The sequence below is a fragment of the Nomia melanderi genome, chromosome 3 (genome assembly GCF_051020985.1).
Source record: "Nomia melanderi isolate GNS246 chromosome 3, iyNomMela1, whole genome shotgun sequence".
NCBI classification, from domain to species: domain Eukaryota; kingdom Metazoa; phylum Arthropoda; class Insecta; order Hymenoptera; family Halictidae; genus Nomia; species Nomia melanderi.
In genome coordinates this window covers 12,091,215-12,103,547 of record NC_135001.1, presented here as the reverse complement: position 1 = coordinate 12,103,547, position 12,333 = coordinate 12,091,215, and the positions used below count along the sequence as shown (strand labels likewise).

Sequence of the window (12,333 nt, the reverse complement as noted above, 5' to 3'; positions counted from 1 at the left end):
ACTTCCATTCGAAAAGGAAACATGCTGTCGAGGTCTGAACGTTCAACTTTACAACATTCTGTATACTAATCGTGAGAAAATTTTCGTAACAATATAATTTTACGTACGCAATATATTTTGATAACAATAGATTGATATGATGTATCATATGTCACATTCATAACACGGAACGTCGAAATGGAAAATGTAATATTAAACATTTGCTATCCGACATTTAACAGAGTCACAATATAATATAATTTATAATTTTTTATTTCTAAGGGTCATGACAAAAGCAACAATGCAACGTTATTGTTGCAAAAATTCTGAATTTGTATCACAAAATTTATGTTGTGAATGTTGATATCAATTTTTAATGAATATGAGTCCTGAATCCATTTATTTTTGACATGTTTCAACATTTACGTTCAAACATCAATGTATAATAAATATCAAACACGTTACGTACACAGTGTCAGAATTATTCTACTACATGCAATATTAAAACGAACTCTTTGCACTTTATAGACTCCACTAGGACACCATTTGTAGTATTAAATATTTTAGTGAATAAAGTTTACTTAGTGTATTTACTACACGTGCGAATTTTGTCCTAAGAAGGAAAATCAAACATCTAAGAAATATTATATTATCACATTTTTTCATTTTAACCAAGGACTATGAAAATGGCTTGGAGTTGCTGATAAGTTATAAAATCAGCTGGAATGCTAAGTGTTTAATACACGAATTTGATGAAATAATTTAATGTAGTTTGAAAGTATTGATTATAAAATTTTATAATATTCCTTGTGAGTTTTTCTTCTTTCCTTCTTTCCAGAAAGTATAATTTTTACCTGACAGTTTAATTTCACCCGTATAATTTCAATAGAAGAAAAATCTGGCGAGTAAGTCTTGAAATATGTGTAATTAAATCAATCCTACTATTAAAAGAGTGTTAATTACTTGAATGGTGAGTCACTTATGTTGACTGTAACAAGGGACATTTATATTTACTGACCTTCCAAATATCAGTCAAATCATAGTGATTCTATAATCACTGTCCTATGAATATTTACGAGCAATATTGTACGTCCAATGCCAATATACAATTTCTTGTTAAGTAATTCACAGTGCATTAGTGCTCGAAAGAAAGATCACAAGGAATTAACGCGTCGTCTGTTCGAGAGGAGAGTGAAGAATGCAAAGATTATTTTATTACACGCACCGCGGTTTGCATCATCAGATTCATAGTGACACCACCTGTTCGAAGATCTCGAGGTGCATTACAAAGGTCGAGCTCTGACATTGAAGAAGTATTACTTTAATTAACTTTCATACGTTGCCTAAGCAGAATCAATGTTCGTTTATATTAGATTTATGAACGTTTATTGTACATTTTATCATGTTGTCCATTTATTTATTCTATTGTAGAAAAATAGTAGGTATTCACTCATGCTTCTCTTGGGAACTAAAACTTCAAACACAAAGGAATAGACTGAATAAGTGTGAATCAAACATAAATTTAGAATTCGAGTATTTTTATTAAACAGAATAAACTGAGAATTTCATAAACGTGCACTTTTATCAAACAATGTTTATCAAATTTAATATCCGTCGAACAGACAGGTTTCATAAATCTAATGTTCACACTGAAATGTCATTTTATTTGATAAATGGCAACTCAAGTCACACGGTATATAAAATTCAGTATACGTGTACAAGACGAATTCAATAAACGTCACGTTAGAAATGTTCGTTTTCAATGTGAACGAGCCGGAAGGTAAATTTCAACTTAACAGAAATTCTAAATCAATTAATTATTTCATCTGAAATGAATGTAAGAAATTAGTTCTAAAACGTCCATTTTGAAAGTGTCTTGGTATCACCTGGAAGAATGTAAACTTCTTAATGTTCCACGAGACAAAGTTTAACGGTTATTACTAATGTTTCCATGGTTAATATTACGTCAACGAATTTTCCATAATAAGTTGGTTAGAAATGATGAATTAATTACTTAACCATTAGTCAGTTATTTCTAGATTATTATGGAACCCTGGGTTTATTGGGTTTATGGTAAAATTGAAATTCCACACAACGCACGCATTTTGAAAAAAATACGTAAAATATTCAAGGGGAGTGCTCTCTATGGTGTTCATTAAGAAAACCAATTTTCTACCGTAATTCTGTTTTCTAATTATATTCTGAAAAGTTCGGATTTGAATCAAGATCTGCAATCCAATTATTATTCAGGAACGGGGAAATCTTTCTATCGTTTACGTAAGAAACATTCTTCACCGGGAATTGTTTCGTCAGAATAATACAGAGAGAAAAATTGATTCTTCCAGAATGTGCACACAAGATTACGGTACAGCCTCTGCGGTATTCTCCGTTCAAATAGACTGGAATTCAATATACCATGAAACTAGATTAGCTCTCGCAGAGATCAAATCAAATATTTGGCGCAGACATTCCGCCGTAAACGTGTGATCCTTCATGCGTCAGATACGTTATCGTTTGGAGGTTGACGATATTTAAATCAATGCGTGTCGCGATATCCGCGATAACGAGCAAATCTTGTTCGGTGATAATTCTGTTAAAGTCGCGGTTCCACGGTTAAGATGGCGCGGGTTTGTCAGTCGAGCGTTTCAATCCAAATATTTTAATGAGGTTTTCATTGAGATTTGTCTATAAACAAAATTAAAGTACAAATACTCTTGTCAAAATATGTTATACATTAATATTCTTAATATTAAATACGAATGTGTAGTAAATAAAATTAAACTATAGACTTCAATTGTGTTATTTAGACTAAATTTTCTAGTTCTTTGTGAAATAATTTGTAGAGTTCTTTTGGGGAATAAATTATGAAATTAAGTTTAAATTGACAAATAGTAAATAGTACAGTAGAGGACATGAATTGCATATCTGCGGTTATCAGGTATTAAGTGGCGAAAAGATATGAACGTACGATCGTGATAAAATTAATGAATTTTTGTAATGTGATGTGCCGGGGAATATGTAGTTTCGATATTAATGATAATTAGCTTAACTTTGGTTGAACATTTCAAGTACTATCATTCTACATTTTAACTTACAAACTCCCAGGCCAGATGAAACGTGAAAAGAAGAGACTAAAATAGTATATTGTTCGGTAAATATTAATGTACTATTTTTCTTCAATTAGCGAAAGATATTGCATAAATAGTGAATTACAAATGGATAAATCTAATACTAGACAATAGATGAGTCTAATAACTTGTGAAGAACATGATCCGTACATAAGCATTACGTCATATTTGACAGACCATTACAGTAATGATTGTGAGTCAATGTTGTATTAATTAATCATTTGACGTTACAAAAAGTCCACTTATGTCACCGACTAAGAAGTTAAACTCATTACGTTTATTTCTTTGAACTTTCGAATTTGAAGAATTCTTTATTGACATCACTTGCGTTAATGTTTAACTGTTTAAAAAACAACTTCATATTTGTAGAAATCCTATCACGATACTGTAATAAATTTATATTATCTACGAAGATTTTATTGAGTTATAAACGAGTGTATCAAATTTATGCACTTTTGATCGCCGATATCCTTCAACAAAATGAAATCAACATTTTAACCCAACGTATTAAACTTTTATCTTGTTTTCCATTGATTTCAATCACATTTGTTTATTCGGTATAAAATCTTTTCCGCAAGTCTGGATCCATTTTACAGATCGAAAAGTTAAGGAAATTTTACCATGATAAAATAAAATGAAAATTAAATAATATTTAATTTAAGATTTCAAATTGAAAAACAAGTTTCAGTCAATTTTAATTAAACGGGAAGCAGCGGAGGAACAAAATATATCGAAATTTTTCTATTATCGGCGAATCAGATATTTCAGTGCCGAGTGTATCATAATCAATGTCTGTAATCCAAAATGAAATCAAAGTACAACGATGGATAAGTTGTTATCGATAAGCCGTGCAAAAACTTCCTTTCCAGTGGGCAGGAGACGAATTAAAGAGGACGAACGTTGATTTATAATTGATATCAAGAAACAATAATCCCTATCAGTACGATGTGATTAATTATGTATATAGTATGTACATAGTATTATGTCTAGCCGGACAGATATCCGTCTCTATGCTGCGGAATTAAGTGACAGATGCGTGTAAATATCCACATTGAAACTATATAGCTAGTAGCTGCAATAACACCTCGATTCACGTTTAAGATATGTTCCTAGAAGGGAAAACGTTAATACTTATGTGAGCAAATAAATACCTGGGCATGCATTTATTAATTTTCTTCTTAATTGTATTATCTTTATAACTTTAACTTTAACTGTAATGTGAAGTTAATTAATTAAGTAATCTTAATCTAAGGTTAATCAACTATAATATAAAATTCATTGATTAAATGATTTTAGTGTAAAGTTCCTTAACTGTAATGTAACGTTACTTTTATATTATTTTTATATCTATAAAGTTAATGAATTAAATAATTATAAAATAGTGGTAATTAACTATAATACAAAGTTACTTTTATATTATCTTAATAGCCAGTTTTTATTGACAACAATCTTGTTATGGAATATTTAAATTTATAAGTCGGAAATAGTTAAAGTTTCAGATTCGAGGAGGAACCGTACTATATTGAATAAGTGTTAACTGAGGTAATGTTTAATGTCGTATAGTATATAGTTCACAAAGAAATTTCTCTGACGATTATTACGACGATGTTGTTTGAGTGAATGATAAGAATAGAATTTCGTTCAAATGAAACTGTACTCGGCGATAATAAGTAGGTAAACAACCGATCGAAGAAGAATTCAGTCGAATAACTGTTTGGTCTGATCTTTAGAAACATAGATCGATCTTTCTTGGTTCTTTAATAACACAGATTGTCTGTAACCTTTAATCTTACAGCTTAATTGATTGGAAGATAAACTTTTCAGCTTCGTTCGTAAATATTAAAACGTTTACTTTATTACAAGAATACATAATACATTTATATATAATAATATATTTTTGTAGTTACCGTTTTACAGTACTTACTCTCTTCTTTTATTCCTCCTTTTATTTCCTTTTGAAATTATTGTTAGAAAATACTTGATTGATTCAAGACATCAAGATTACAAATATTTTTCAAGTACACAATATGTTGTTTCATTGCATTTTAGGGAAGGCTTTAAGAGAAATAGAATGAAGAGGGACCTTCCGTTACTGAAATAATTCAGATATCGTTCATTTTAATAGGAATATTGGACTGCTGAGTTTGGATAAACGAAAATGTGCGACATTCATGTTATCCGTATCAAACTCTAATGCATCACGTTAATCTAGCGATATGTCGTATCATTAAAAAATGTTTGACCTCCCTCCGTTCGAATAAAGCACTTTTTTGGGCCAATGACTAGTGTATCCGGGGCAAAAAAAAGCGATCAGTCAATCTGTCAATCAATCAAGCATTTTCCTTTGTGACTCACTTTCGGTGACCTTAAATAATCTAGAACCACCGTTCTTTGTGCTCGTTTAAAGAAAAAGAGAGAAGAATTAATTCCTATATACATTGAACTTAAAGAAAGGTGATCACCTTGAATTATTCTTGCCGTTTCTACTTATTGTTACATTTGAAAAAAAAATTTCATTATTTCAAACTCATTCAGAAATCAATTAATACTTGTCTAAAGTATCACTGTTCCACAAATTAACTGCAAACTAAAACCTGAATTAATGAATTTCATTAACCGATATTCTATACGATTGGATTCGTTAAAGTAAAAATTTAATCAATCAAATGAAATTTGTATAAAATACTCTAATTAAAGGAGTTTAAAAATAATGTCAGACAATTTTCTTGCGATTGATATAGAAATAAATAATTTTTAAAAGAAACTGAACAATTTCTTTACGGAGATAAGTTTATAATCGTTTTCACTCACCGGTGTCGTTTTCGTGGCCCCGAATCCCATCTCCCACATCCTCGGCGGCTGTGGAAAGGGCTGAAATCAAAAGAAGTATAGTTTATTTTACAGTATTATAACTTTTCCTATTTTAAAAATAAAAGCTAAATTTATTCCAATGATAGTTCTATATTAAATGAACAAAATAATGGTATTATATAATAATATTATATTATTATTTGTATTAATCATTGTTATAATTATATTATTCTAAAAATGATAGTATTACCATACAATAATAATGATATTATCATATTTTTATCTTATAATAATATAACGTATTGATATATGAATAATAAATAAAGTATTGATTGGTACAGCTAATAATTTGCCAAATGAACTGATCGTCATGAAAAATCACAAGAAACGATTACTAAATTAAAATTGCAGGAAGGCTAATCTTACATGTAAAATTATTTTAATATTCATATAAAGTTTACTAAACAGTGTAACGGCATAAAACACACCTCCACTTTTCCATCTTGTGTATAATTTCTAACTTTAATTGACTTCTTCAAGTAGACACTACAACTTCAGATGATTTGAATTTCCGATCGGTTACGTGAATATGCAGAAATTAATTGAGTATCGCAGAAAAAAGCAAACAGACTTACGGATTCATAACATGTTTAATAATAAGTGCAAAGTTACTCGCTCCGCTAGTTCATTTTGAAATTAACACTAAACGCACCGCGAACGATCAAATTACCGGCTTTAAACTTTGTCCTCGTTCATTTAACATTAATCAATTTCTACATTGTCCGATTAATCAGTTTTTCAATGTTTGTCTTTCCGTATGGTTCTGTTTCCAATAAGAAATATTTATTGTTTAACTCGTTTAAGTACCTTTATTTCATAATTAGTTATTTTACTCTGTTGTAGTAAGTATAAGTGGGTACATACAAAGTGTCGGTACGTTTAGTGTTAAATGTTATCTTTTAATTAACTTCTGCGCAATACGAGAGAAATTCCGTCTTAAACGAAAAAGTTCTGATACTAAAAATAGCACTAATCTTTTGCATCAATAAAAAAACTGGTTGAAGGCGGGTATTCCAAGAAAATGTTTATCTAATCCTTCCACTATTTCACTTTGCACTATCTATTAGATGTTACCGCTATAATTATTTCTATTAAATTATTAATTTCTATCGCAATTATCATCAAAATTAACTTTTGCGATGTATACGTTTAATCTGACAAATTTCTACAATAGATAATACACAGCAGACAATAATGAACTTTATTTACTTAGAAATAACATTAATCGTTTCCCTAATGTCCTGGAAATGATCGTCAATGGTACAATTGATTCCGAGAATGCGTACCCAGTGGCTGTGCAAAATATTATCAGAACGCTCGCGATCATGAATTAACTTTAATGGATATGCGGGAACAATTAACAGTGCGCGTAAATCCGCATGTATTTTCCTATTTTCTGAGTAACGGAACATCCACAATTTAGTTTCCATAAATGAATAAGTTCCCTGTAGCGAAGAACCGTGAGAAATTAGAAAATGCAGTACTAAATAATAGTAATAGCGAGCAGTAAAAAAGATGATAAATTAATTGAAGACAAATGGACAAACAGCTATACTAATCAGTGTAGTCATTTATTTGTCCAGTTGCATGAACATAGGAATCATGTACTGATTTGATGACTCATTACAGGTACTAGTGCAAATACCAAGGTCAGAAATTCACGTAACAGAAGATTAGTTTAATGAGACCTTTTATAAGACAAATTCTTTTTTTCAGAAAATAACAATTAAACTTACTATTATACGTAATCTAATCATATTTTATCAATTTTATTAGTTACATTTGAAAATGAACAAAAAATTATATTGATATAAAAGTTCATGTAAAAATAGAAGACGCAATGCATTAATTGTTTTAGTAAATGGTAGCACAAACATCTTATGAGAAAGAATTGTTGCGTTTATACTTTTTTGTATGAGACAATGTAGATTTGAAGATCAAGGATATTCATCGCAGTGGAGCAATTTAAGTTTTTCTTCTGCACTCATTATGGTAATTTATTCCGCATCGCGCATAATGATGAGATCCTATTAACTTGAATAATGCGAATTATTGCAAAGCTAAATGAAAAATCCGTAGACGTGTGATGCTTAATCTTTGAAAAAGACTAATTTAGGTGCTGGGGATAGAGTGATCCAATAAAATAACAAAGCCTTCTGTGGAATCGAATCAGTTGCTATTTATTCCAATTTAATTAATTGGTATTATAGTAATTATAATAATGATTGTATTCCATGAACATCTAAAATATTAACTTCTTCAAAACAGCTGATTTTTCAATGACAATTCTATTTTAAATAATTTCTTGATATTTTTGTTTACAAATATTAAAAATGAGTTGCGAAAAATATTATTTTCAGTAAATAGAGAAATGTAGATTTTCTCACAACAATATATTTGTATATAAATTGGCAAGAGGTTTTATTTTCACTACAGAAGTTCAAATATTATCACTTGAAACTAATTATGTGAACGTATTCGTGCACTCCTACAGAGAAATACAACAATAAACACTCCGAGAAAGCACACATACATGTGTAATTTTCAGCTACAATATTAGGTTATATCATGAATAATTAATTTTTATGTGCATAATTGTGACATAAAGGTAAGTTTCATAATGTTTGAGTTAGAAGTGACATTGTTAGCGTAATATACATAGTTTCATTGTCATGAAGATGCGTACGTGTTAAAAATGAAAGCAGACAGTGCAGACGTCTTTACAATATTCTATCATAAACCAAAAAGGTCAACGTGAAGGAAGGTTGACGTATTGATAAAACTTAAGCGTTGAACGTAAACCTTTGGTTCAAAGAAAAATCTGCAGATATGCATGATTCTTTATTAACTATTTAATAAAGAACCATCGAATAAAGAAAAATCTGCAACAGTGCATAGATTTTGTTAATTATTTGCCACGAATACATAAAAATTTAGTTATGCTACGACACAATTAGATCCAATTCAATGAATACAAGTGAATTGATAGAATGTTAGAAATCGATTGACGTAACGTTGCGGAAGACATTATTTTGGGGCCAAGTTCGCGACCTTGATCTAAGTGTTTTCACGATTTTTTTTTCTAGAAAATTGGTAAATGTCATAATGGCCGATTGGTCCATATTTGCCGACCTTACACTTCCAATTTAACGTAACCTTGCAGCGGCTGCGATCGGTGGCCTCCCGACAATCTCGGGCCTCAGAGTGACGGTGCGGAGATTTGAACGCGTGAACGACATTCACGAACGCTGAGTCTTCGCAGCGTTGCACAATCCAAGCGTGAAACAATATTTCGGATAAACGAACACGAACTTGTTTAAATATCGCGAAAATTTTATTGTAATTTCATTATATTGTAGTTTTATCTTATTACAATTTCATTTTATTGTAATATATAAATCAATTAGCACGTCATAATTTTTCACAACAATACATTCATAATTAAATTAAAAAGAAATTATAAATGGATCATTTTAATTCATCTGTTAAACAGTTTTTCAGTTTTACTTTTATTCCATGAATGATAAACAAATATTTTCGTATGCTTACGTAAGGAAACGTTTATGAGAATCGTTATTGAGGGGTATTATTTATTCAGAACATTAATCATTCTTTCTTGTTACATATTTTTGGCATCATTAGGATTTAGATGTGTCAAATTTAATAAAAAATTCCAATTATTAAAATTGTTTATGAAGTAAATGATGATAGTGAAGGTGTTACGTTTAACCCGGATTCTTTTCCACGAATTTTATTAATCCGAAGAATTTCAGTATCATCGATAAAAGTAGAATGCGGATGTTTATGTAAATGCAAATTTTTATCGACTAATCTATAAAAGTCGGAATTAAATAGAAAGTCACTTCTTCCGACAAGAGTTTCGTTAAGTTAAAAATAAAGCGAAATCTTTGTTACGTGTGTGGTTCAATAAAACGGATATAAAACACGCCGACGCATGAATTATATTTTTTATTGTTCCAATAATCTGAATACAGGTTTTTATTATTTCATTTGAATTTGAGTCTCGGAAATAGAAGATAAATAAACATATCGGAAGAAGAAGAAATTAATAACATAATTTAACTATTACAAATCGACTGAAATAAGAATATCATTATTTTATATTAACAATGTAATATAATATACTGTCAATTCATGTTTGTCAGTTTCCACTAAATATCTGCTAAATTATTTTCTTATATTCCAACCGTTTCAGTGTTTCTTTAAATCATTATATAAAGAGAATTAAACGATTTTGGAGGAAACAATAGAAATATAAATTCGTGTATTGCACACAGGAACGAAATATTAGCCATACTCCGACTTCCGGTTAATAGAATGCGATGATGACACGTATTTTACTAATCAGAAGCCGGGAGGAGCCTATTATCTTCCGCGCAACCTATGTATGCTAGAATAAACAAGTGTTTTCAGACCGAGTTTTAACAATTGCAAGGAAATTAAAAGCATTTATATTATATTCTGTAATTAATAGTTGGAAAGTTACCACGATTACACGGAGAGTTATATAAATACTATTATATTGTATAGTTGGTAGTTGAAAAGCTGCAACTACATTAAGCGTTCATTAGCATTTTATTTAAATAGCTGCTTTTCCTACTAATTATTTTTTAACGTTCAGACAAATGTCAGTATAACAGAATCCCAAATGAACACCTGACATTGAAAGGTACTAATGTGGAACGCGTTAAAGAGAAACTTTCGTGTGAATAACAATAGGTGATTCTGCCTTCACTGACATGGTTAATCCAACAAATGTGTTAAAGAAAAGCAGATCTTATAAACAATTATTTTTATTTTCATGTCAGTTGTAGATTTTTCAGAGAATGAACAAATTTCTAAGAAGTAAGATTTACTACAGAATTAAATTGATTTAAAGTTAAATATAATTCAATTTTCGTCTGTGTCTAAAGAGTATTATTTTACAAAATATATTAAATACACTAAATTATTATTAATGCTATCATTATCCACTACTACACAATATATCTTAACTGCCTAGAAGTGTTGGCACACTATTTTCATTGTTATCTATAAGTAGGAAATAATTTCCAAGTTGTATTCACGTTCCTGGAATGAATGCATCTAAATTAAGATACAAGATACATAAAGATTCAAACTCAATAATATTTCTGCCGTAAAGTGTAAATATCTGGAACTCTTACACGATAGCGTATGTCTTCATGTCATGTCTTGTATTATCACCTACTCAATGAATATCACGATCAGAATTACTTTTTAATCAAAATTATCGTGTTCAACAATTACAAACGCCACATATGTTCAACAATATTTCAAGTATTGCAACGCGAAAGTGCCCTCGAGCTTAATGCTCATATAACTGCCACAATGAAAAAACAATTTTTGGCGTTTAACAAGTTGGACATTATCTAGCACGAAATGAATATGCGTAAATGGACATAAATGAATATGAATGACCGGAATAATGTTTAGACGGTCAATATGTTCGATCGATGAGTGGAAAATTTTTCCGTTATCAATAAAAGTCGAGTGCACTTGTTAACTCGTACAAATAAATGTTATTTGTCGAATGTTTAACTTTTATATCATTGTTTTTTATTCCAAGTCAACCGTGCATATCAACACTTTAATTTTGTTCCACGAGTTCAATGTTAACAGTTACTTTGCATTGGATTAACGAAACGTCTGGACAAGCATATTCTTTTAAACAGATACTTAAAGGTAAAATGTAAAAATTAAGAACGTTTTTTTGCACCATTATTTAAAAAATTGAAATCATAATAAACATAGTCGTACGAGTGCAGTCACAATATTAACGTTTTCAGAGCAAAATAAATGTTTGCGTTCAGTTGAAACCTTTCTCTGTTTTCAAGAAAATAAAAGTTTCGTATTTACACGCAGAAATCTATCGAATAAAAGTTTCAGTTAACGCAGGGCGTTTTATAACAATTTCCTCTGAGAAGATAACAGCAATAAAATTACACGTGTTTCATAACTGATTGAAAGTGTTAACAGTTATTAGGCGTTGGATGGTCTTATAGGGTGGCACTTACGTCACGATCTTCCATTATCGACAAGTTCATTTTCAGCCTGTCAATACGGAGCTAACACATGTAGAAGCGAGATTTGGAACTTGGCGTGTCTTAATGTCGCCGATTTAAAACCGGTTCTGCAAGTGACTCCCGACTAGTTATATATTTATTCTGAATATACAATTAACGTTAAATTATCATCTTTACAACGTGGTCAAAAATTAGGTATATCGCAACAAATGTTACTCATCATCCGGGATAATGGTCGGTGGTAATCGGAGATTATGAAGAGCTTTTTCAGTAGTGTAGTGATCCTATTA

General features: G+C 30.2%; 1 protein-coding gene across 4 annotated transcripts in view; it reads right to left on the bottom strand.

Annotated features, from left to right (window-relative positions):
* The window catches only part of LOC116428167 (uncharacterized), a 98,272-nt gene that overhangs the window by 48,976 nt on the left and 36,963 nt on the right, over positions 1–12,333 (bottom strand). For all 4 annotated transcript variants that reach the window (XM_076366292.1, XM_076366293.1, XM_031979447.2 and 1 more), the window contains one exon: positions 5,919–5,978. In XM_076366292.1, the coding sequence (XP_076222407.1) occupies positions 5,919–5,978 (60 nt within the window). The remainder of the gene's footprint in view (positions 1–5,918; positions 5,979–12,333) is intronic.